This window comes from Mus musculus, chromosome 9, assembly GCF_000001635.26.
Source record: "Mus musculus strain C57BL/6J chromosome 9, GRCm38.p6 C57BL/6J".
Classification (NCBI taxonomy): Eukaryota; Metazoa; Chordata; class Mammalia; order Rodentia; family Muridae; genus Mus; species Mus musculus.
Window position 1 is genome coordinate 42719233 of NC_000075.6, and position 26261 is coordinate 42745493.

Here is a 26261-nt window from a genome sequence, read left to right on the forward strand (position 1 = left end):
TTACATTTTCTTTATTTGTATTTATGTTGCACTCGAGTGTATATGTTCATATGTGCATGTCTGTGTGTGTGAGTGTGTGTGTGTATGTGTGTGTGAGTGTATGTGAGTGTGTGTATGTGTGTGTGAGTGTATGTGAGTGTGTGTATGTGTGTGTGAGTGTATGTGAGTGTGTGTATGTGTGTGTGTGTATGTGAGTGTGTGTGTATGTGTGTGTGAGTGTGTGTGTATCTATGTGTGTGTGTGTGTGTGTGTGTGTGTGTGTGTGTGTGTGTGTGTGTATCTATGTGTGGAAGCCAGAGGTTGACACTTGGTGTCTTTTTTGATCACTCTTCCAGTTAATTTTGGAGACTGGTTATCTCGGAGACCCTGGAGCTCATCAGCTCAGCTAGGCTGGTTGGTCAATGTGTTCAGAGATCCACTTCCACCCACACCGGGGTTAAATAAATGCAGTATTCAGCCTGTCTTGCTTCTTTTTACATGGATCTTAATGTTAACACAAAAGCTGCTTTACTGACAAGGCTATAACCCTAGCCCTGTTTTCCTTGAATTTCTTAATGGCTGAAAAAAAAATCAAAAGAAGATTATTTTACAGGAAAAAATTATCAAATTAAAATATTAATATCCATTACTAAAAGCTTACTGGGATACAGCCAGACTCATTCATTTATGCATGCTCTGTAGCTGCTTTGTGCCACCGTGGCGGTTAGGAGATTGTAATAGAGGCTGTATTTTAGGCCCAGAAAGCCTAAAATATTTATGACCTGACCCTCTATAGAAAAAGTTTGCCAAGCCCCAGTCTAAGTCAAGCAAAGATCTCATTTGCCTTACGAGTGGGTTTGGATGTTTTCTTAAGAACTCAGACTAAGTCAGCCAGATCTAGAGGCTCCTGGGTGGCAATGATTGGTTCAGGGTGGTTAGTGATCCAAATTGTCCCACTAAGACTTAAGGTAAGAGGAGGTTGCCTGTCTGGTTCTCACTCCTCTACTAGGCTTGGAGAAAAAAAAATATCACTGCCAGTAGCCCGTGATTCAAGGGGAAGCCATCTTTAAGATGAAGCTGATGTCCTGGACAACAGAGCCCAGGTGAGAGATCCTGTCTCCATTGAGCACTACAGTGATCAATGCCACCCCCTACTGTTAGACCTCCAGTAGTGGAGCCCAGACCCCTTCCTCAGGGTTTAAGCTGCCTTCATCTGAATGTCTGTGATTTGGAGCCAGGAGAACCTCTTAACTCTGGTCATTTGCATGAACTATCCCTTCTGCACAAAAAGCTCTCCGCTCCCCACCCCTTGCCAAGCAACATTGAAATTGCGGTATCATAGGATGTGACCTGCTAGAACAGGTTTTATACACCCCCCCCCACCCACAGTTCTCAGGATTTCCTTTTGCCACACATACCATTTATCTATTCTACACTTACCCATACCTCCCCTGCCAATATCCACATGGGTCATCAAAGGCAAGTCCATGTTTGGCCTGTTCTGCACTGATTCCCCAGATCCAAAGGCAGTGCCCATCCATTAAATACAATGTTTCTCAAAGAGTGTCCGGACTACCTGCAGGGCTGGTTGCTGAGACACGGTGTTAAGTAGAGCGTAAAGATCCCGCCACTCGCTTATGCCTATTTGACCAGTCAAGAAAAGGTGTACGGTTTGTATCTCACTCTCTTCCTTGCCTACACTATGTCTCTCTAAGACAGGCTGTGTATTAGAGACTGCGCCCTCTTTACCAAGCATTCCAAGTCTCAGACCTGTGCCATTTTTGAGAAACAAAGCCAAGCTGCTCGCTCCACTGTGGGATTTCTCAGAGACCTTGACACAGTGCTGTGTCGGCAGTGGTGAGAGCGGAGGTAGGCAGTGCCAGGGCTCTGCTTAGGAGCCCGTAAGACAAGAGGCATGATATGTAGTGCTCCTCAAACTTATTTGCTGATGGCACCTTTTTCTCTAAGCCAAGTCTCACTAGACTCTAGAGATAAATATTTTTCTCTGAAATTTCCTGGCTTGGGGCCTCTGGGAAAAGACAAACACAGACGTAATACATTAAGAGGTCTTCCAAGGTATCCAACGGAGAGCGTCTAGTTTACTAATGAGCTTTGGAATCATATGTTAGGTACAGGGCCCCCTGGGTCCTCAGGATGGAAAGTCAAGGCAGACAGCCAAAGAGGTGGGTGGATAGGCGGCTCACAATCCTGTGTGCTCCACCAGCCATGGTCTGCTTCTGCTCTTAGTGTGGTCTGGGGGCAGAGAGGGTATGGAATTGAGTAGCAAGGAATACCCTAGAAAATGGGTGATAAGGGGCCACCTAGAGGCCAAGAGAGCCTCCATGGGCATCGCAAGGCACATGCTTACTCCTTGGCTGAGGGCTAAGTTTGAATAGTTGCCTGTGGAGATGATCCCTCCAACGAGGTAGGTGCCACAGGGGTACCACTTACTCTGCACAGTTTCCCTCTGCTGTCCCTGAGGTCAAGTCCCCAAGCTGTCATGCCACAACCTGTAAGGAATTGGCCAAACCTTTGAAGAGGCCCCGTCAAGAGCCTCCAGAGGAAAGCACGAGGTTTTCTGCTTGCTTCACATGTCCTGGATTTTTGGAGCGTGGGGTGGAGGGACCTGCCTAAGATGTCCAGAGGGAAAGAATCTCATGGAAGCCAAGCTCCCCAAGCCAGTTTCTCCTCCCAGGCAATGAGCCATGCCAACAGCTCTCCTATCATTCGGGAAGGCTGGTGGCTACGCGCCCAGGAAAGAAACCAGCATTTAAATGTAGCTTTCCTCCTTTCTAGAACCCAGGCTCTATTTTGGAAGGTAAAAAAAAATAGAAGGTGAGGTCTAGCAGGTTGAGGCGTCACTGTTTCGTATCTGACCCCCAGAGCTCATCTCCCGTTTATAGTTCTGGGGGTGGACAGAGTCTCAAGAAGAGAAATGCTAGCAGCGGTACAGCTGCCTCTGCACTCAGCATACTTGGTGCCTTGAGAAGCTCCGCCTTGCATCGCCTTCCCTGTCAAACAGGTGGTACCATGATCTAGACACAGAGAAGTGTCTGAAGCAAGGAGGAGGTGGAGGTCTTGCCCCCAAAGAACCAATCCAGGGAAAATAAAGATGGGATTGGCAAAAATCCCAGGCTCCTTTCAAGAGACTATAGCATCTTTCCAAATTCCCAAGGCATGAAAATAATAGCATTGGTCCAACTGCCTGGGCGCTCAGCATCAGCTTCCCTGTCAAACCGACGGCACCAGGACCATCAGACAAACCCTTCCCTTTCCTAGTGGTCTTCTCCATTTCTCCTGAGACTGCTTCCTGTTGTCTCTGGCCTCACCAGTGGCTTCCAGTAGCCAGAGATGTGCCTCTTGTATCTTTTCAGAGCAGTCTGAGAATCCCTTACTCTACCTGGGGTAGAGGCAGCCCCGCCCATGCTGCCACTGTGTCTGAGACAGGGTGTCATGGACCACTGAGCTGGTGGGTTCACACTCAGTTCACGAGAGGGTGAACAATGAGCTGACTTTAAGAACAACACATTCAGATGCACTGAACTGAATCCTCCAGCAGGAAGTGAAATGAGAGGCCCCGGCTGTTGCCTTCGGGAGTCTGGTGCAGCAAAAAGAGACAGTGCAAAGGGAGTTGAATTATCCAAGCTCTACAAAGCCTGCAAAAAAAAAAAAAAAGGTGTAAAGTCCAGCCCACCTGTGTTACAGCCTTGGGCCTGGGCATCTATCGTACTTAGACTCCCCATCTTGTAGGTAATAAAAGCAACCAGCATTCTCAACAGCAGTGTGAGCCATCAGTGGGGACCTGGGAAGATGCTCAGGATAGCAGGAAGGCTCTACTGAGGACTATGCCTGAGGAGCCTAAGAAGAAAGTCCCCAAGAAAAGTGGCAGTAATAAGCTTGGTTTAAGAACTGGCAGCAAGAGAAATGATTGTGAGTCCTGCATGGCTCACAGACCTCACAGTGTCCTCTGGGTCAAGGCCTCAAAAGTACGGAACAAAGAACAGCCCGAGTTGACAGAGGGGGCTTCTTCGGGGTACCAGGCTCGTGCAGCATCCTGGCTTGCATCCTTGTCCTGTAGATGCTGTCACCGAGAGCTGGGGGATACTGTGTACATATCAGGACATCCCAGAGGCCTCAGGGGTGAGCAGTTCCAATGTCAAAGTGCCACTGGCAGCCACAAAGTGAAGACTATGCTGGGCACAGGATCTTGCCAGTTTTTGAAAGGGTGGGGGTACAGAGTGCAGACAGCGCAGCAGATGAGGGAAAGTATATGTTTATATAAAGTCTGTAATCGCAGCATTTAGGAGGTTAAGGCAGGAGGATTGCCATGAGTCTGTGGTCAGCCTGCACTGCATATCAATGTGAGACCCCATCTTAAACAAAACATAAACACAACCATACACACACACACACACACACACACACACACAGAGAGAGAGAGAGAGAGAGAGAGAGAGAGAGAGAGAGAGAGAGTAATTTTGAGCTGCACAGGTAAGCATTTGCCTTCTCGCCCCAGGGCAGGTAGCATAGCTCTTCTCTTGGGGAAGGCAGCAAGTTCACATTGCTGGAGAGCTGCCTGACGCTGTAGATGGGCCCTCTCTCTTAATGCCAGCCCCAACAATTAATCTTGTCACCTTGAGGGAGTCACTTAACTTGCCCAAGCTACAGTTTTCTGATAGAAATGGTGACAACCCACTAGATTCTCATGAGGATTAAAGATGATAAAGTGTCCTGAGCCAGTGCAGGGGCAGGGGGAGGTTCCCAAGCTCGCCTGGAAGGTTGAAGGACAAAGACAATCGTATCTCTGTTAGTACAGACAGCAGCAGCAGCAAGAGGCTCCAGGGCATAAAAAGCAGGTTATTTTCCTAAGTAGTTTGCACTGCTCACATGCTTACTAAACCCTTTTTAAATGGCGCTCGGTTTTCCTCCCCCAGAACTCCTGAGCCCCTCAGTGTGCTGCTTGAGATCTGCCCATTATCTGGCCTGGTGTTAGAGTGTGCTCCTCGCTGTAGACTGTGGACTGTGCAGGCTCTGCCCCGTTCACCTCTCTGTCCCCAGGGCCTGCCACAATCTCTGACCACAGACAGTCTCAATAACTATTTGTTGAGAAAATGGACTTTGACAGTCTGCCCTAACCAATTCCAAATTGCTAGAGTCCAAATTAATGAGGTTTCAGTGTAATTAAAACTGACAATTTTTTTTTATCGCTCACATTCAGATGTCTCACTTCAAAGGACGCCATCAAGAAAGTAAGACAACAGCCAGCGCAATAAAGAAAATATACTTGCCAACGATGCATAGAACAAGGAACTGTATCTAGAGTGCATAAAGAGCCCTTTTAACTTAATAAAAAGAAACAATGCAATTAAAAATGGGCAGAAGATCTGAATAGACTGATCTTCAAAGATTACAAATGACCAATAGCACACAGAAGGGTCCTCCTCATCACTAACACCTAGAGGATGCTAACCAGAAATACAGGAGGCCACTGTGAAGTTAGAATGCTCACACATGAACAACAGAGCAAAGTGGGGCAGCCACTTTGGCAAACAACCTGGAGTTTTCCAAATAATCCCACACAGAATTAGCCCAGGGTGGAGCAATTCTGCTGCTAGGTGCACGCCCAAGAGAATCAGAAGGATACGGTATCTCCCCCCCCCCCAAAAAAAACCCTGTGCATGTGAGCGTTTACAGGAATGTCGCTCATCATAGCACAAAATGGAGGAGAAAGCCAAATACCTGTGAGCCGATAAACAGATAAAATGTGGATGCCCACACAGTAGAACACACTTCTACCACAGAAAGGCATGGAGTGCTCAACATGGATGAACTCTGAAAATATCATGAAGGTGAAAAGAAACCAGATTATCTACATAAGGTTAATCTCGGTCCGTGACATAACTAACCATCATGATTAGTTAAGGTGGGAAGCCTTTCCTTCGTCGCAGGTGGTACCACTCTGGCTTGGGTCTTGGGCTGATATAAAGGAGACAGTGAGGTAAGTCCAGCACTCTTCACTCTCTTCTTCCTGACTATGGAGGTAACATGCTTCAAGCTCCTTGACTTCCCTATGATAATAGACTGTGACAATGGCGAGCCAAAATAAAGCCTTTATCCTCTATCCATGTGAAGAGGGTGCTCATCTTTAGAGTTTTCAAAAGAAATTACAAAGATCTGGATATATATATATATATATATATATATATATATATATATATATATACACACATATATATATATGTATCCTTTATATATATATATATATATATATATATATATTTATATATATATATATATATATATATATATATATACACACATATATATATGTATCCTTTCTTCCTTTATGAAGTCGTTTTTGTCAAAGGTGTTTTATCCCGGTGGCACTAATAGTAACTAAGAAATGCCTCCAATGGGCACATTTGCTGTCACAAAAAGTACACATATGGGTGCTCCAGGGCCTGTGAGAGGCCTGGGAATTAAGGACAGATGGTACAAAGGGGATGAGGCCTTTTCAGGGTGACATTGATGCCCTAAAGTTAAGCAGGGAGATGTTTGCACAGTTGTGTAGATATGCAAAAACCCTACTTGACTGTACCTTGATTCGTACGATACATAAATTCACTTGAGTGAATCTATGTTAAGAATGGAATGAGGTGATGCTGAGGTGGCCAGTGGGTAAAGGCATCTGCAGGACAAGCGTGGGAACCCGAGTTCCATCCCTAGAACACACCCTAAGGTTGAAAAAGAGAGCTAACTCCACACAATGTCCTCTGACCTCCACATGTGAACATACACACATATACACATACATACATACATGTGCACATATACACATGCGCACAGATACACAAATACACATGTGCACACGTATACAAATAGTTGCATATACATACATGAGGAACACATATGCACACATATGCACAACACACACACACACACACACTAAACACACTTTAAAAAAAGATGTAAAGAAAAACCAGTTTCTGATTTCTTCATTTTTCTCAGTCCTCTAACGTTAGCAAACATACCTTGAGTCACACCTGGCCTAGTGTATTACCTACAATCCAACAGGGCTGGATATCAGGTAACCAGATTTGATTTCTTAAACTGAAAATCATAAATCATTCTGACCCAAACAAAATTGGGGTGTTTAGACCCTCATTCAAATTCGGTATAATCTACCTCCTGCTTTCCTGATGGGTATACGGGATTCTATTTCACTTTTTTGTTTAATGTGGAAGGAGGATTGAGTCAGAGACCCCCTTTGTAACTTGAGTTGATCTGCAGCTTGCTATACAACATGAAACAACCTAGAGCCTTCCATCCTCCTGCCTCAGCCTACAAGTGTGTGCCGCCACACCTGGCCACCTACCTCACTTTTGTCTATGACTCGCTGGGATTATATAGAGAAGGGAACTGAAGACCAGTGAGATTTGGGTCACTTGTCTGAGGTGATGCAGATACCTGATCCGATAACAGTGATGAAATCAGAGTCAAGTCTTCTGACCTATTTGCGTTTTTGTTTCTTAAGTAAAACTTCCCTAATCTACTCCCTCTACCCCGCCCCCCAGCCTTCCTCCTCCTTCCTTCCCCCAGTGCCCATGGTTCTCTGATAACAGAACTGCAGCCCGGGGTTTGGTCTGCCTCTGCTCCCTAGCCTCAGCTAAGCCTCATGGATCTCCCAAATCAATAGACTCATCTCAGAGGCTGAATTCAGAACAGGCCTCAGACGGAGCCCTTAGGTTCTTTGGGAAATCTGGGCAACATTCCATCACATTCTCGTCCTCTCTAAACCTCTCCATCTTGTGCATAGCTGTCACCCAGCCAAAGACACAATGGGACAAGCAGGTGCAGGCAGCCTCACTTGGGAGCCCCACCAAGCTGAGCCACTTCTCTGGGGGCTGCAAGATGGGAAAAGTGCAGAGGAGGGGGCGGGTAAAACCTAGGGGAGTCACAGTTTCCTGCTTCCAGCCCTGGACTGGAAGGGACTGACCTCACTGTGGAGGAAAGTGAAGGGGACTCTGTCTGACCTCACTCTAGATGGGGCTGGAGGGATCACCCCTGACCTCATCGATGACGGTGTGAAGGGGACGTTCCAAGATCTCTCTGAGGTGGCGGTAGAGAGGAACACCCCTGATCATGCTACAGAGCAGAGTGAGCAGGCTTAGAAGGCTGTGTGAGTCACTGAATAGTCACCTGTTCTTTGCACTTTGTGCAACAGTGACAGCAAAGACCCATAAAGAGGTCTCTAGACTTGGACCAGGAGACCTGGTTCTCTCCCTGGCCTCTCTGGACTATGTACCTCCCCGCTGCTGACTGTTAGCAGAAGACAGGAGATCAAACCAATTACTGGGAGCAAGAGACCCTTAAGAGGAAGAAAAACCTTAAGCTGGGTGTCCTTTAAGGGTCACTGGGCCAACACTGTTAAGCCATCTGTAAGTATGAACCAACCTGCCTGGCTCAAGAAGGATCTTCCTACTTCCCGTGAAAATGCAGCGAGACTTTGCGTCTGAAGAACTAGATTATAAATTCATCTCTCCTACGTACTGGCTAAGTGACCTAGGGCAGAGCCTTGCTGACCCATGAGTCCTCAATGTTAACTTAGGCAATCAGTTGACTCTTACTACAAACTGCATGTGCAGTGGGGAGAGGATATGCTGTGACCTCAAGGCAAGGGTCAGAGCTCGGAGTGAATAAGTAACCATCAGCCTGCAGCAGACACTGGCATCTTACTAGTTCTGGCTGCCCACATCTGTGAGCAGGTTCCTCGGAGGGTGGGTCCCTTACACATCCTAATGCCAGGTAGAGATGTGTGGGCTCCCCCACCCCTGACATCCTACAGTAGTCTCACTAGATGGACCCAAAATCTCTTCCTGGGTAGGACACCCAGGATTAGCACACTCATTCAACATTAAGAGGCACTTTTAGCACATTGCTAGCTCTAGAGCCCAGCTGCACTGAGGAAGGAGAAAGCCCATGGAGCTGAAAGGCTTCGCCATTATCAATATGGTGCCGAGGGGCTAAAGAAACTGCATCCTAGCAGAATCACGGGGTTTCCTAGGCTATGTTCAGGACTCACCCTGACTGTGAACCTGACCTGTGTTTCCTCTGAACGCCACACTCTGAAGCCTGTCCTGCCTCCACCCTGCCCCACCTACCCAGAGCGTTGCAGTGAGAGGCTCTTGGGAAGTCTAAGGAAACTACCAGCAAAACAGTAACTTCTTAGGGTGCACAAGTTTCTGAAGATCTGCTTAGCAACCCCACCAGCCCATCCATTTTATTTTATTTCCTAAAGCTACAGATAGGACTTCCCATGCAAATGACTCCCAGATGAGATGCAAATTGGAACTTGAAGCTGCCAAGAACCTATGTGGCTTTTCTTCTCTGTGTCCTTTTAAGAACTGTAAGGGCACTGTGGCACCGTCTCCTGCCTCTCTGCCCTCTGTTCAGAAGATTCTGCGCCGCTGCTGTGTGCTTCCTGCTGGCAGCCACAGGCAGGGCTCTGCTGGATCCTACCAGGCATGGGATCTGAGCTCGCTGTGGAGAGAGGTTTAATTGCACTGGCAGAAGCAGGCCCGGGTAGTCAATGAGCCTGGGGGTGGGGAAAAGTTTCCTCTCAATGGAGATGTTCACGCTGGAGTCTTCTCACCCTGTGACCACTATGCACAGACCAAGTTTGGTGTAGAGTTGCTGCAAGGTACTCTTCAATGAACAGGCTTTATTCAGGGGTACTCTTGGGGAGCCTACCGACCTGGGCTCAAATCCTTCACAATCACTGGGCAGCTGTGTCATTTGAAGGAATGACTGAAATCTTCTAGGGCTTCCATGATAGTACAGTGATGACATCATCCATGACGAAGACAATAATGCCTACTTCCGGATTCAGAAGATGGCAAGAAATCATTTCTCTAAAGTACAGTGCCCTTTACAGAAGACCTAATCCACAGGCTACTGCGATCTTAGCAGAATGAAACAGAGAGCACCCCACTTCAAGAACCATGCATTCTGCATGTGGGGGTATAAAGAAAATGGGAAAACACCATTCCACAATCTGTTTGTCACCAGGGCTAGGGCAGGATGTGCCAAGACCCTGTCTTAATGATTTTTTCTCATTCCAGCTCATGTTCTTTAGGAACACTAAATATATGATTCATCGTGTGAAAACAGATGCTTAATGGAGATAGTCATGTGGCCTGAGTCCTCTATTTCCTTCTTTTCATATCTTTTTTATTTAATTTTTTTGTTTTGTTTTGTGCACATGGGTGTTTTGCCTACACATATGTCTGTGTGCCCTATGTATTCCTGGCACTCTCAGAAGCCAGAGAGGGTACTGGGTCCTCTGACTCTGGAGTTACAGATGTTTGTGAGCTGCCATGTTGGTGCTGGGAAATCTAACCAGGTCCTCTTGGGGAGTAGTCAGTGCTTGTAACTACTGAGCTATCTCTCCAACCCCTTATCCTCTTTTATTGTGTGTGTGTGTGTGTGTGTGTGTGTGTGTGTGTGTGTGTGTGTGTGTGTGTGTGTGTGTTTGGAACTGTGCCTATTAAAACCAGAGGACAACGTCAAATCTCATCCTCTCCAATGCCACTGATCTCCTTTGAGACAGGGACTGTAATTGGCCTGGAGCTTACCAATTAGGCTAGACTCTCTGGGCAATGAGCCCCTGAGACCCTTCCATATTTGTTTGCCACCATACCCAGACTTTTTTCTTGGGTCCTGGGGATTAAAGGCAGGTCCTCATGCTTTTGAGGCAAGCACTTAATCAATGGAAAGACTTCTCACCCTCCCCTCTCATCTCACGAAACGGTTAGTCTGAAAACAAGAGCCTTGGATCCTGGTCTCCATTCTGCCACAAAACAGCCTGTTAAGGCCTGAAAACCAGTGGTCTTCTCTGCACAATTACACCAGTTTGTCTGAGGCTCTTTCCCGTGCTAGTCTTGCAGCGTCCCTCCGTCAAGTTTGGCTAAGAAACCCCATTAGCACACAGCTCTGGGACATACGTACAAACATCCCAAAATGGGGACCCATTGCCGGATTGAATTTCCTTTCTAATAGTACAGATAACAACAGTAATAATGGGATAAAAATACATTTTAAGATGATCCTGAAATTTCCTTCCATCCCATCATAGTCTATGAGCCCCCCTGTAGGGGGTTTCTTCTCTACAGTTTTCCTGCATGTGAGCATCCTGCCACGAAACTGTGCTGGCTTACGGCTGCTCACTGTCACCTCTCCTGTTTTCTCTTCCTTCTGCTTGAGACTCATGGCTTTCCGTGACTCATGGGAGCTCCTCTGTGGTTCTTTGTGCTCTCCCTTTAGCCTGGAGATCTCTGCAGAATGCTCTGATCCTAGCAGACAGATGATTTCTGCAGCAACAGCACCGCCCCTTGTCTGTGGCTCCTGAACACAGGGACTCGGTAAACAAGTTCTCTGGTCCAGTCTCAGACCCCAGAGAGAGCTGGAGATCCCTTCTAGTCTGGCAACATAGCTGCCAGTGGCCAGAAGCCATCCACCCAGGATCTCTGGAATATTCTATGTCTTTCCCTAGCAATCTCAGAGCAAGGAATGGAAGGGAACAAAAGAACCAAGAAGAAATCTAATTCTGCCTAAAAAACCCTAAACCCACTGCTTAAACATACCCAGCATGGCCAATCCTTACAGGTCCTTAGGAGAAAGAGGGGCTTAGACACCACAAAAACAGGCTCCGGGCAGACCAAAGCATGGTGGGTTGCCAGCATCATGTCTAAGATGCTCTCTGACTCCTATACTGCTCCCAACGCCAGCGCCGATGACACATATTTGGAATTTGGTTAAAAGGTTGCCAGTACTTTTCTGAGAAAGAAGAGGTTGTATAAGAACTACCAGGAAAGAAAAACAGGTTCCTATAACAATCTCAAGCAGACAGAAGGCTACATTATTCTTAGCTTCCTCTCAACTCCCAGGGGACGTGGGATAGTTCACTTTCTAGGGTTTCAACGGAAGCCTTACCTTTTTCATGGGAAAAGCTAATGATTCTGACAGAGGGTGCGGGTTTCACATCCTGTTGGGAATAGTGAGTGGGTGTGAGGTATCAGGGAGGCATTTGTCATAGGTGAAAAGACAGGAGCCAACCCCACAGCCAGGAAAACACAAAACATGACTCAGGTCTCACACGTCCCCTTGTTCATTAATCTCCTGTGTGTCAAGTGTTTTGTAGACCTGAAGATATAACCATGAGGTCATCAGTGTGCAGAGGTCAATAAGGACGCCATGACTTCCAGAGCAAGAAGCATTAGCGTTGTATGCCCACTGCACAGCAGTCTGTGCTACTGCCCAGCCCACCCCACCCCACCCCACCCCCAGCTGCTGATACCGAGGAGGGGCTTACGGGTGATAGATACAAGTGAGGCAAAGCGAGCGGCAAGAAGAAGACAGAATCGATTATTCAAAGCAAATTAAAAGTGTTCAGCAGAGGGTGGAGAAAGACGGGAGGAGGGAGAGGATCCAAAAAAACTTCCAATGGACATTAGAGGCAAGCAAGCACTGTGAAGCGAGACTGGTCAGGAGACAGTAGGGTTTGCCTGTCGGTGGGCTTCCCAGAGTCCTCCTCCAGAGGCAAGATGAATGGCCTGGTTGGCCTTGATGCTGAATGGAGAGATCCAGGGCTGCTGCTTAGAGCAGAGTCACATTGGCCGACAGCACTGCTTAGAGCGGATATTGAATTAGCTGCATTAATCCACAGAGGTGCCTGGCTCAGGGTAGCAGTGATAAGCATAATTAGACTGCTTAGTTACTGGATCATGGGCTCGGGCTACCCATGGTCAAGTCTGCTCATCCTGTTAGGATTCCTTCTCTCGTGGCTTGGACCCTGGGTCTTGCTTAGAAAGAAAATCTGAAGACAGTGAAGGTTAAAAACTGAGGGGAGAGGGTGTGCATTCGTATGTGTGTGCTCACGCACATACCCTGGGGTTTTGTGCCAGGCCCAGCACCCACCGTGATAGCATTCTGATAGACTAATCTGATAATGGTGCCGACCAGATTGGGCTGGGATGCTGCTCATTTGAAAGCGTGTTTTCCTGCATTGCACAAAGCCCTGGTTTGAACCCTAGCACCCCATGAGCTAGGCATAGTAGCATGCCTGTAGTCCCAGCCCTCAAAAAATGGAAGCAAGGAGACCTGAAGTGCTTAGTCTAGTGAACTGCAGGCCAGTTGAGGCAACATTAACCTCTGCCATAAAAAGAAGAGAGGGAGATAGAGAAAGGTTAAAAATAAAATTCATGCTATTGAGTGCAATACTAAACATATTAATGATAAGAAAGCCCTATGTTCAAAATAAACAAGAAACCACTGCAAATGGAAGGCTGGACCAAACCAGGGACCCTGGAAGCCCATATGCCTCTCCTTCGACCCTTGCCTCCCACAGTGTTCTGAAGGCTTCGAATGAGATTCCCAGAGCCTCAGCTCTTTTGTCTAAGTTTTCATTGGCCTCAAACCACCTCACCGCTTATGGCTTTCCATCTAGGGCAATCCATTTATGGGGTTTTGGACTTCCTCCACCACTTGCTGGCTCTTATCCTGCCATCTTCACTCATCTCAACACAGACTCGGTTTGTCACAACCCCAGGAGTCGGGGAGACTGCAGCAAGTTGGGCTGGGCTGGGGGACAGTAGGTTCGCTTCATTACTGAGGGGGCACAGTGGCCGTGAGATGTGCAGCTAATCAGCTTGCAAACTATCGTGAACTAATGACCAGAGATGAATGGAATGCTCTGGGAAAGAGCCTTCTACCCACCCCTAATGCTCGCACTTAACTGGTGATCATGGTACTCATTAGAAGTTGTTAGCACATCAACGCAATGTCTGCCAATACTGGGGGAGGCCTGGTGCCTTGGGCCTTCAATTACTTGTTAGAGTTCAGTAATAGCACGCAGCTGTTGCTTCATGGATTTGACTGGTACTTTCTGTCCCCTAGGTCCCTGTCTCTTCATGTTCATAGACATGCTCCCAGAAAGGCGCTATTGTTCCTATTTTAGTCATAAAGAATTGCTGGTTCAGAGAGGTTAAGTAACTTACAATGTCACACAGCTTGCCAGTGATGGAGGACACTGGGTTCTAACTCCACAGACTTAAGTTTTCTTCTCTTCTTGTCCTGACCCGCAACGTGTGTGTGTGTGTGTGTGTGTGTGTGTGTGTGTGTGTGTGCTCGCGTGTGTGCATTGTTATAAATTGAGCTCAAAGCCTTGTGCATGCTAAGTAATTGCTCTATCACCTAGTCCCAGCCCTGTCTCCTAAACTACGTTGGATCTGCTGCTATCTTCTACTCCTGAAAGGAACAATGTCGTTGATGCAGTATTTGACTGTTTGAAATTCCAGGCGTAGCATGCTAAGAGGAGGCAAGAAGTGTGCTCTGCCCACATCTCTGTAGCAGGACCTGGAGCTCCTGACAGTGACAGAGAGCCCTGAATCCCATAGACTCCACACATGAATATTTCTCCATTCGGCTTCAGAAAAGAATAAACATGTAGCCTCGGGCCACTGTTGGCTGAGCATAAGCTCCTCCCCCTCCACTCTCCAGGCCAGTTTCTGGGTTCCCTCCTTGTGCGCATTGAGATCCATGGGCTCAGAGCACTCTGACCAGGCTGGGACAGGAGAAGGGTTTAAAGAAGAGGGTAGTGCGTACTTCGTGTCCTGTTCTCAGGACCTTTCTACAGATTGTTCCTAACATCCCACCTGTCTACCCACCTGCCCCACATTGGACCTTCAGGTGGCAACTCTCCTGTGCTCAAGCGTGCCAGGCTACATGGGTTTTCTCTGGCTAAAGAGGCCGATGATCTTCCAAATTGCCCCTCTCTCAAACAGAAACTCTCTGACTTGTGAAGATTACATACCTCCCCCAAGGTCAAAGGGCAAAGAGGACAATACAAAACGTCTCTCCTGTAGGCCACGGGGCTCTAAGTCCTGTAGTGAGGCAGAGAGGGGCGCATGGTTCTCTAAATAAGCCTCATATCCGTTATTAATTTTTAAACCAGCATTTAGGTAGCGGTCTGTACTTCACACAGCAGGATTGCAAGGTTATTTCATTTAGCCCTCACAGTCTGTCACTCGGTGAGGGTGTGCCACGGTCCCTCTTTCATACAGGAAACATGAGACATTATGAGACTATGTGACCCATGGGACAGAGGATGTCCAATTTCATGTTTTAAGTTCAAAAATTGCTCAATGGATTTTAATTGGAAATGTTCGTACCCTTTCACCCACTTCTCTCACTTCTAAGAATAATACTCCAAAAACAGAGAGTCAGGTACAGGGATGGACATAACCTGCACACAGAGAGAAGCAACACTCACTACCCACTGGAACAGTCAAACACAGAAGAGTGTGTAGCTTTTAAAAGGAAGTAGGTGTGCTGGTCTGCTTTCTTTTTAAGACATATTTCAACATGTGTGTTATATGTGTGTGATGTATTTATTTGTGTGATGTGTATGTATATGTGTGTAATGTCTGTGTGATGTGTGTATGTGTGTGGTGTGTGTATGTGTAATGTTTGTGTATATGTGTGTGGTGTGTGTATATGTTTGTGTGTGATGTGTGTGTTTGTAATGTGTATGTGATGTGTATGTTTGTAATGTGTGTGGTGTGTATGTATGTGTCATGTGTGTGTATGTCTGTGTAATGTGTGTGGTATATATGTATAATGTGCATGATGTGTGTATATATGTGTGTATAATGTGTGTGTGTGATGTGTGAATGTGTGGGTGTAATGTGTATGTGATGTGCACATATGTGTAGGTATGAGATATATGTGTGTGTGTGCAATGTGTGTGTGTGTGTGTGTGTGTGTGTGTGTGTGTGTGTGTGTTGTATCTAAGTGAGGGCACGCACATGCCATGCCTACATATGAAGGTCAGAGGACAATGTTGGTGTGTCAGTTCCTTCCTCCCTTCCATCTTAGGTTCCCGGAAGAGAACTCAGGCCATCAAGCTTACAAGTGAGCGTTTCTACCACTGAGCTATCTGGCCAGCTCCTGTCAGCTCTCCTTCACTGTAACAAACACTCGAGTTAATTAATTTATTGGCTTACAGTTTTGGCTTCAGTTGGTTGGCTCGGCTGTCTTTAGGCCTGCAGGAAGGCAATATGTGATGGCAGAAGGGCAAGGAGAGAGAGAAAGAAGGAGATTTCAACCACCCACTTCAAGAGTGGCTCCACCTCTTAAAGGTTCCACTACTCCTCAGTCTGGGACTGTAGTTCAGTGGTAAAGCACTTGCCAAACATAAAGGAAGCCCTAGGTTCGGGTCCCAGCAGCAGGCACACAGGCCATCCAATCATGCATGCACGCACACACATGTATGTGCACACACATGTTTGATCATTTCTTAATAGCACACAGCTCTTTGGAGGATATTTAAGAGTCAAAAGATAGAGATTTATATTAAACAAAGGAAGGTAGTAGAAAGGTCCAGCACAATGCAGTGAGCACAGAACTGTTCCTACTTCTTCTGAAGGAAAAGAAAAACATACAGTTGTAACACAAATAGAAAAAAAAATCAACAGGAATGTGATCACTGGTTTTGTTTAACTCAGCGGGTAAGAGAGAGGCAGAATGCAGAGTCCGGGAGCAAGCCTCAGAGAGGATACTTCACAGACTCTGTCTATTGTTTCCCCTCCAGCTGTGACCAGGACAGAAGCAAGAAATGTGATGTCCCCAACAGTCACGGTTCAACATGTATGCAGACATACTAGGAAGGTCACCCTCCAGTCACTCCCTCCGGGTCTCCTCTCATCCATCACTTCTCATTGGAGTCAGAACAAAATCAAATCACAAAACTAAAAAGGCAAATTTATTTACCACCATGGTTGGACTGAGCCATTTTTTTTCTATCAACTTCCAAGTCTAGAAATTGCCTTTTAAATAGATAATGATGATTCCGGGGGTCCGGTTATTACCTCGAAACCTCACATTTTGATAGATCCAATGCTCTTCTCTTATATAAATAACAGTTATTACTGCAAGGCCATTTTTTCCCTTTGCACTTCCAAAGCGCTCCTGCAGGAGATGGCAGGAAAATGGAGGCCATTAATATTCCACTTAGAGTGGGGCTTTCTCCAGTGCTAACTTCCACATAAATCTCTCCGGGAGTCTCTTTATACAAATGCCATCGCTCCCACCCTGCTGGCCTGTTCCTTCTGCCCTTCTCTCCTCCTGCATCCTCTCTACCTCCTCTTCCCAGAAATGTGGACTCTGTTCTCTAGTGGGACCATCAAAGCCTGTGCCCTACACAGAGAAGACCATGTCTGAGTTATTTGTGCTGTTGTGTTGCTTGCAGCCCCCTCTCCCTCTGCCAGGCAGAGAACAAGCCCTCCAGTGCTTTAGTCCTGCCTACTCGGTACTAATTAGGACCCCAAAGTAACATGTCGAAACAATAAATTTGCCAGCTAGTTGACACAGCTGAGGGTAGAGATGTCATTGTGTTCAGATCCCGGCCCAGGGCAACAGGGATTGGGAAGGCCACCTGCCTTTTTACTGATCGGTCTCCAAATGGGGGAAGGGCATTTTGGGACATGTTCCTCAGATCCTAAGCAGAGACAGAGTCTGGGGATACTGTGGGTGACACAATCAGTATCTTTTCACAGGGACCCTCCTCCATCCCTATCCTTGCTCTGACTATAAACTCTGCCCCTCGTGTTGGGGATGGGGAGGCAAGGTCTACTGCAACAAAACCTACTGCTACAGTGAGAGGCTGGCTGTGACAGTCCTGGGTCCCTTTGTTCTGCCATCCAAAAGCATAGATTTTTCCCAGCTGCTCAGCTACAACTCAATGCTTCAGGCCTAACAGCAAGGCTCAAGCATCTGACTAGCCCTCCCCCAGCCCTTGGAGGCTAGGCGTGAGCTCAGAAGGGGAGAAAAAACTGTCCGCCTCATGATGCTAAGCATCTGCCCGGTTCTGCAGAAGTTCAGCCAACTGCCCGTGTCATCCAGTTCCCAAGCTGTTCCGTATCATGCAGACCAGCCACCTGCATTTCCCAGATGCAAGCTTTGGCTAACCAGATGGGCTGCCCTGGTGGACAAGGTTAGAACTCATTTAAGGTCAGCTGGCAGGAACACAGTCCCACAACAGTATAACAGGTTTAGTTTGTCTGTGACCTTGTTAGATCGAATCTGTTGATCACATAAAATGTCTACATTCCCTCGGCTCCCCCCACAGATGTCAGACAGCATGGGAATGGACCAGTTCACTGAAAGTTCATCGTACATGCTAGAGAATAGCTGCATAGGTATAACTGAGGCTGAACATTGCTCCCATGACTAGCAAGACTGCTGACAGACAGACACACACACACACACACACACACACACACACACACACACACAGAGCAAGAGAGAGAGAGAGAGAGAGAGAGAGAGAGAGATCCACTGAGGCCTCCAACCTTCTCATAATGCCGTCTTTAATATATACACAGTGATACAAAAGATCTATAATAGTTTGAAGCAATGACATACAGAATAAGAGAGAAAATTCTAGTGATAGGAGAGATTTCGTCCTAGGGACCTCAATTTTCTCACCTAGAAAATAGTCTCTGGGGTCCTTTACACCTCCATGGGTGATGCGTACATGGGACACGCCTGGTAGAAAATATGATAAATCCCATAACGTTCCTGGAAGAGGGCAGCGATGCAGACAGAGTCTTCTGGATGCTTATCACCAGGCCAGCTAAAATCACCTGCGTGTGGTTAGTGCTCTCCTGAGCTTTGAAGCAAAATCAGTCATTTCTCACAGGAACTGTAGGCACCAGAGGGCAAGCTAACCCCAGCCCTGCTCTTTAACACCAGGCTATCTCGTTCCACGGCCTCTGCCCTTGGAGATGGTGATCCTGAGCCTGAGTCAACACACCTACAAGGGAGATAACTCCAGATGTTAGATCTAGGGCTGTAAGTGCTTACTGAAATGGCCAGGCTTCTCTCAAATTGTGTGGACCTACTCTAAGTGCCTCGGCCCCTGATTCTTGGCCCTAGCCCCTCGGTGAACACTGGGACCCATGTTCCTCTATTCTGAGTGGCTGCCATCAGATCCCACTGCCTGGGTCTCCAATAACCCTGGCCTGCCTCCACCTCCAGTGTCGGGGCTCTTGCATCCCTGGGATGACAACTGGCTGTTCCTTCTGGCCTTACAGGAGAGGAGATCGGCAGGATGCAAAGAGAACCCCAGCTCCACAGTTGGTAGCTGCTGTGCACCCTCCAGGCCCCGCAGTGGGCAGGCTGCCTTGCTGCAGGCCCAGCTCCAGCAACTTACACTGGCCTAAGTCATGGGTAGGATGAGCTGATGGACTTCAGCAGGACAGATCCTGTAACTCTCCCTTCATGGCTCCCTGTCCCCACGTCACAGCTTACAGACACTGGAGGACAATGCTTGCTACGTTGTTGCTGCATGCTGGAAGCCCATCTTCTGTGCCTACTTTAGTGGATCTCTTTGCAGCAGCTTAAACTGCTTGCTATTTCTCTAGACTTCCCCGAAAGCCAGCCCATCTGCTGATCCACAGCAGTAGCTCAGTGGTCCTGCCTTGCTGTGACGAACATTTTTTTATCACATAGTGGAGGGCCAGTCTAGTATGACAAAGGAAGGTGGCCTTCCCAATCCCTGTTGCCCTGGGCCAGGATCTGAACACAATGACATCTCTACCCTCAGCTGAGTCAACTAGCTGGCAAATTTATTGTTTCGACATGTTACTTTGGGGTCCTAATTAGTACCGAGTAGGCAGGACTAAAGCACTGGAGGGCTTGTTCTCTGCCTGGCAGAGGGAGAGGGGGCTGCAAGCAATACAACAGCACAAATAACTCAGACATGGTCTTCTCTGTGTAGGGCACAGGCTTTGATGGTCCCACTAGAGTTGGTGGGGCCTTTAAGAGGGAGGGCCTAGTGCTAATGCAGAGTCCTTGAGTCCCTGAGCATTTCTGCTTTCAGAAAGAATTAAGGTACTTCTCGTGGGATCTTGAATTTTCAAAAAAGATTTAAAAATTAGAATAAAATCATCATCATCACCACCACCACCACCACCACCATCATCAGTTGTTATTAAAAGAGCCAGCTGGCCCTGCCCAGCCATCTCCCTTCCTGGCTGGGGATGTGGTCTCTTGCTCCTATATGCTCTTGTCATTCTGAAACCATCTGTTCAAAGCCTTCACTGAAGTCCAGACTTGCAGGTTCTTAGGACTGAAGTCTTCAACAGATGTGAAAACCTCTTTTCTTTATGTGATTAGCTTGCCTCGTGCATTTTAGTCTAGCCTTAGAAAACGCACACTTCCACGGCAGTCCTCTTCAGTCTTTCCTTCTTTCTTTCTGAGCTCTGAAATGGTGGGGTGCCCCCAAGGTTCAGCCCTGGCCAATCATCCCCACTTATTCCCTCCCCTTCTCCCAAATAAACTCATTCAATTCCTTACAGCTTTGAAACTCTACTTATATTTTTATTTCATTTTTAATCGGCTCACTGTTGGCTAAAACACAAACACAAAGTTCTACACAAATGAGTGACATAGTAAAGTACCCTAAGGAGGGTTATATTATGCAACTCTCCTAGCCAGCCAGTCTGGCTCTTCATCCCCTGCACAGTAGCCACGTTCCTTTTGCGCACTTGCTTCCCTGGGTTCTTTATGGATTCCCTGATCACCTGTGTACACTGCTAGACACGGCAGTTAGCCTTGCCACATATGCTCTGGAAAGTGTCTCTTGTGTCTTTCTGCATTCACCGTCTTCCCTCACCTCTTCCCTCTGTCATCTGCCCTGTGGAGCCCGCCTCTATCTGGAATCAGTTCACATGAGTCTCAGACAACCCCCTGCCTCTGGATTCTGAGACATTAGGTTCAAGTTCAACAGGGAAGATTATGGCGGTGCCCTTCCATCGGGAAGCACATGATACCTGCCTTTTCTTGGTAAAAAAAAAAAAAAAAAAAAAAGAGAACAGTATCAGCTGTTGATGCTTCCTTGTCTAAAATATCAACCCAAATTCACAACTCATTTTGATTTTCACAAATCAGCCGAAGACCGCCACACAGAGGGTGCCCTGCAGCTATTATTTGGTTACCCGGAGCTACAGTTCAGATAGGAATGATGGGATAAATGCTTATTTCCTTATATCTACCCAGCTTTCAAGATAAATTGGTTCCTTGTCATCCTTAGAAGATGACCAATTAGTAAATTCTTAATATGCCATTATTAATGTGAAAGTATATAAATTCATTAATGTGAAAGTATATAAAACTCACATTTAAATATGGGTTTCATGGCATTTCTACTCTTCTTAGAGTCAAATAGTCACCTTTGGTTGACAGGGACTCTTGCTAAGTTGATTCCTACATCCTTTTGACATGACCCGTGTGGGGTCACCATCAACAAGCTTGGGGTTGGTCAGTTCTCACAGAAACTGTTTTCTTCCATGGGAAATGTGTCATAGCTATAGTCAAGTATAAGAGATGCTCACTGCATTTACTGTGTGGTTTCCAGGCCTTGGTCAGTAGACCTAGCTGGAAGTACATATGTGTGTGTGTGTGTATGTGCATGTGTATGTGTGAGTGTGTATGTGTGAGTGTTTATGTGTATGTATGTATGTATGTATGTATCATGTATGGATATATGTATGTATTATGTATGTATGCATGTGTATTATATGTGTATGTATGTGTAAATATGTGTATCCATGTATATATGCATATATGTGTGTACATGTATATGTGTGTATATTTGTACAAGTATATATATGTGTGTGTAAATGTGTGCACATATGTATATGTGCATGTGCATGTATATTTATACACATGTATGCATGTGGGGAGGTATGGGTATGTGTGGGAGCATGTGTGTATGTGTATGCATGTATATGTTTAAATGTTTGTATGTGTATGCATATATGAGTTGTGTATGTGTGTGTATGTACATGTGTGTGCATGTGTGTATGTGTACATGTGTGCATGTGTATCACATGTATACATGTTTATGTGCAAGAATGAATGTGTGTACATGTATGTGTATGTGAGTATATGTGTGTATGTATATGTGTAAGTGTGTATGTATGTGTATGCATATGTGTGAGTGTGTGCATTTATGCATAAATGTGTTCATGACTATGTATGTGTGCCTGTATGTATATGTGTGTGCATGTGTGTGATTGTATGTATGTATGCATGTATGTATATGTACATATATGCAGGTATATGTGTGTATATGTATGTGTATGTGAGTGTGAGTGTGTATGTATGTATATGTGTGTATGTTCCAAGTGTGTGTATGTGCATATATATATGAGTTGTGTATTTATGCAAGAGAGTATGTATGTGTATCATGTATATGTTGTGAGTGTATGTATGTGTACACATATATGAGTTGTGTATGTGTGTGTTTGTGAGTATGTATATGTTCGTGCATGTGTGTATGTGTGTGTGTGTGTGTGTGTGTTTGTGTCTACACGTAGTGTGTTTAAAATGCAGCCCTACAGCATCACCTCTTTGGTCTTACTCTGTGTTCTCTCTTGTGAACTGAGAACACAGGTTCTCAAGGACACAAAATGACAGTGCCACAATGACATTTCCTCGCATCATCTCTCGTTACACACACAGCAGTTTCAGAATAACAAAACAATGCTAACATATCTACAAGCAAATTATGATTACAAAAACATTTAAAATGCTTTCCACACAGCTCTCCATGCCAGCGCTCCAGGGCTTACCCCTCATCTCCATGCCCAGACCATCCTGCCTACAACAGAACAGGAGGCAGCCCTCCCAACCTGTCCTGCCTGACGTTGGTCCCCTCTGTCACCAGGTGTTTGGTGCTGACCACCAGTGCCTGTGCCTCGGACATCTCACTTGCTTACCTGAAGCATGTTCGTCTGCAGTTTCCTAGAGAAGAGCTCGTGGGCGCAACGGCGTGTCCACTCTTTCATGCCACATCAATAACAGTTTGCGCTCTTTATGCTTGAAGGTCAGTCTTGCTGAACACAAAAACCCTTGGCTCATGCTCATATGGTTTTTCAGTACCTTTAATATGTTGTTCCATTCTCTTCTGTCATAGCACACGGCTGCAGAAGAGTCTCATGGCCATTTGCTTTCTCACGTGAGTCGCCTGTTCTTTTTGCTTAGCTGCCCAGTGGGCTTCTCTTCCTGGTGCTTGAGACCTGATGATTTTGATAGGGTGGGTTTTGGTCCTTCTAGACCAATACTCTTAAGCACGCATTAGCATTTTCAATGTAGTACTTTCAAGAGTTTTTGTTGTTGTTGTTTTGTTCTGCTTTGGTTTTGAGACTGGATCTCACGTATCCCAGGCTGACTTGGAACTTATTGTTGAACTTCCTCCTGCCCCCACCTCCCCAGTGCTGGGTTACAGGCGTACACCTCCACGCCCAGTTTCCTGCAGTGCTCTGGAGGGAGCCCGGGGTTTGTTGCATGCCCAGCCCATACATTTGTGATCTCATGAGGCCTTCTGAACCACTGCAGAGTTGTTACACAGGGCCTGCTGCCATTTTCTCCCTCCACAGTCTCTCCTCATGGATTCCCTTTGATTCTAAAATTCTCAGAAATATTTACAGTGGTTACTTTCTTGTGTCCTCTTTACATATTCCTGAGCATGTTTCAGTGATGTAGTCCCAACACCCGCCCCCCAAATGACCTCAGATATTTAAAATGGATATGCAAATCAAACATTATTGATAATAAATCATAACGAAATTTATCTTAAAATAATTCTTTCTTGTACATGTAATTTACCACTTATTAAAGACAGAGAACATTTGCATACCAGTAAGATGGCTGTGGTTGTTTATTTTTACGGAAAGCATTAAGTCTTGGCTGAATATTCGATACTGCAGATGTAGACCTTTTCCGGAGATAATCAATATTTTGATTTTATAATCATCAATGCTGAGAACAGCATTTTGTATAAATACTTAGTACAAAGTGGCAGAGGTACATTTGGGGCCATTTCAGAAATGGTTGGAAAGTCTGTCCCTATCTCAAGCCAACATTTATTTAATGACGTTTCAGAAAACCTAAGTAGCAACTCAAACAGCATTTTTAAAAAAATCAAACATTTAGCCTGCTTGTTTTCTAATGAGAGACAGGAAGGGGGTGGACATGGAGGGGGAGGGGAGGTGAGTAGGAACCGGGAGGAGTAGAGGGGAGGGAAACCATAATCAGGATGTAGTCTATGAGGGGGGAATCTATTTTTAATAAAGAAAAATGTTAAGTAAAATAAAAGGAAGTGAAAAAATGAAAATAAAATCCAACTTTGTAACATAATCCAATCCAAAGATCTGTATATCCCCCGGAATGATAGTAGGTAAATATCAGAAGAGTTGGTCCTATAATTACACCACTGTGATTCTGCAAGGGAAGAAACCTTAAAGAAAACAACAACAACAACAACAACAACAACAACAACAACAACAACAACAAAAAACCCTCCCATGTATGTTAGGTTACTAAGATTGCAAAACCTTATTTTGTGGGGAAAGTGCCTGCCAAGTAAGTGTGAGAACTAGAGCTGAGCTCCCAGCCCCCCAATAAATGCCAGGTGAATGTAGGGGCCACCTACAGCATGTGGGAGGCAAGATGGGGGAGGGGTCCCTGCAGCAAGCTGACTGAAACTGCGAGCTCTAGATTCAAAAGAGAGACTCTGTCTCAGTGGATAAGGTAGGGAGCCATGGGGAAGATACACAATGTCAACCTTGGGCAACCACTAAGTATGCACCCAAATGTGTGCACACACAAGCACGCGCACACACCGCACACACATAAAATTCATTTTACTGTGGCCAAATTTTCAGGACCCCCACATTCAATTAGACAGCCCATACTGGTCACAGCTTTGTTCCGGAGTGCTGTTAGAGTTTGGATAATTTTTCCTCCTCTTTGTTGTGTGTGATGTATGTATATGGGGCAAATGCACACATACCTGTGAAGATATTCAAGTCTACACATGTGCACAGGCCAGAAGATGGTGTCAGGGGTCCTGCTCTACCACTATCAGCCTAGTTCCCTTGATACACTCATGGTTCCAGGTAGATCGGCTGGCCTGAGAGCCTCAGCAAGGCCGTGTTTTTCACAATAGTGTGGTGACAGGCATTGGCGTGGCCACCCCTGACTTTTTATGTGGGTGCTCAGATCCTCACTGGGCCATCTCCCCAGTCCATAGTTTGTGTCTTAAGTGTTCCCCCAAAGGCCGGTCAGAACCCCAAAACTATTAGAAGGTACTATAGCTTTACATGGAGCATAGTGGAGGGACATTGGGCCCTCAGAGTGGGCCTCTGAAGTGGGTACTGGGACCTGGGCTCTCCTCTCCCTTTTTCTTCCTGGCCTTTACTCTATGGAGACCGCCAGCTGGGACACTGTCTTACCAAAAGCCCAAAACAATGAAATCACTCAGCAATGAGATGAGACCTACGAAACTGTCAGGTTTTCCTTCCAACCTTCCTTCCGTTGGAGATGAATGTCTCAGGCCTTTCGTCACAGCAACAGACTCTAACACTCAGTCCTTTGTCCCCCACCCCCTGCCCCCAGTGAGTTTTTCCCTGGGTGTGGGGGTACATATCTTTCTGGTGTGCTTTTATTGTCTCAGTGGCTAGTCTTCTTCTCTGTTCTCTTTTATATATATGTATATGCTCTGTATCCAGTCATTTCATTTTACATGAAATAAGTTGGTTTTTCCAGTTTGGTTTGGTGTGAGACAAAGTCCCATGCATTTCCAGCTGGCTTTCTGCCTCCGCCTCCTAGGTGCTGGGATTACAGGCATGTATCACCATACCCAGTTTAAATTATATTTCCTACACTAAAACAAAGGCTTTGCTCAGACAGCCTTTTTAACTCCACGGAGATGACATTGCTATTGTTTCACGGGGGTGGGGGTGGGGGCTGTAAAATAAAGCAACAACAGAAACAAACAAAAAAGCAAGTCACTCACTTTCTAAGGTTTCCTAGATACCATTCCTTCCATTGGCTCTATCCCAACTCTGTCTGTCTGTCTGTCTGTCTGTCTCTGTCTCTGTCTCTGTCTCTGTCTCTGTCTCTGTCTCTCTCCCTCTCCCTCTCTCTCTCTCTCTCTCTCTCTCTCTCTGACAAGACTTATCCAGCCTTGGCTGTCCTGTAATTGTAGACCAGGCTGGCCTCGAACTCAGAGATTTGCCTGCCTTGTGAGTCATGGGTTTAACAACGTGTACCACCACTGACCAGTAAGATTCTGTCTTTCTTATCCAACCTCTGTTTAATCTTATTCTGCTCCTTGCAGCATCTACTCAATGGACCCTGGGAGAAAACACTGAGGG

At 46.2% G+C, this 26261-nt stretch overlaps 1 protein-coding gene across 12 annotated transcripts in view; it reads right to left on the minus strand.

Moving 5' to 3' along the window:
• The window catches only part of Grik4 (glutamate receptor, ionotropic, kainate 4), a 426819-nt gene that overhangs the window by 201051 nt on the left and 199507 nt on the right, over positions 1-26261 (minus strand). Inside the window, exon 1 of one of the 12 annotated variants that reach the window (XM_017313102.2) lies at positions 22821-23697. The exons of the other annotated variants lie outside the window; for them this stretch is intronic. Within the exon in view, the coding sequence (XP_017168591.1) occupies positions 22821-22889 (69 nt within the window). The 5' untranslated portion in view covers positions 22890-23697. Of the gene's footprint in view, positions 1-22820; positions 23698-26261 lie in introns of those variants that run through there. 12 annotated transcript variants of the gene reach the window in all.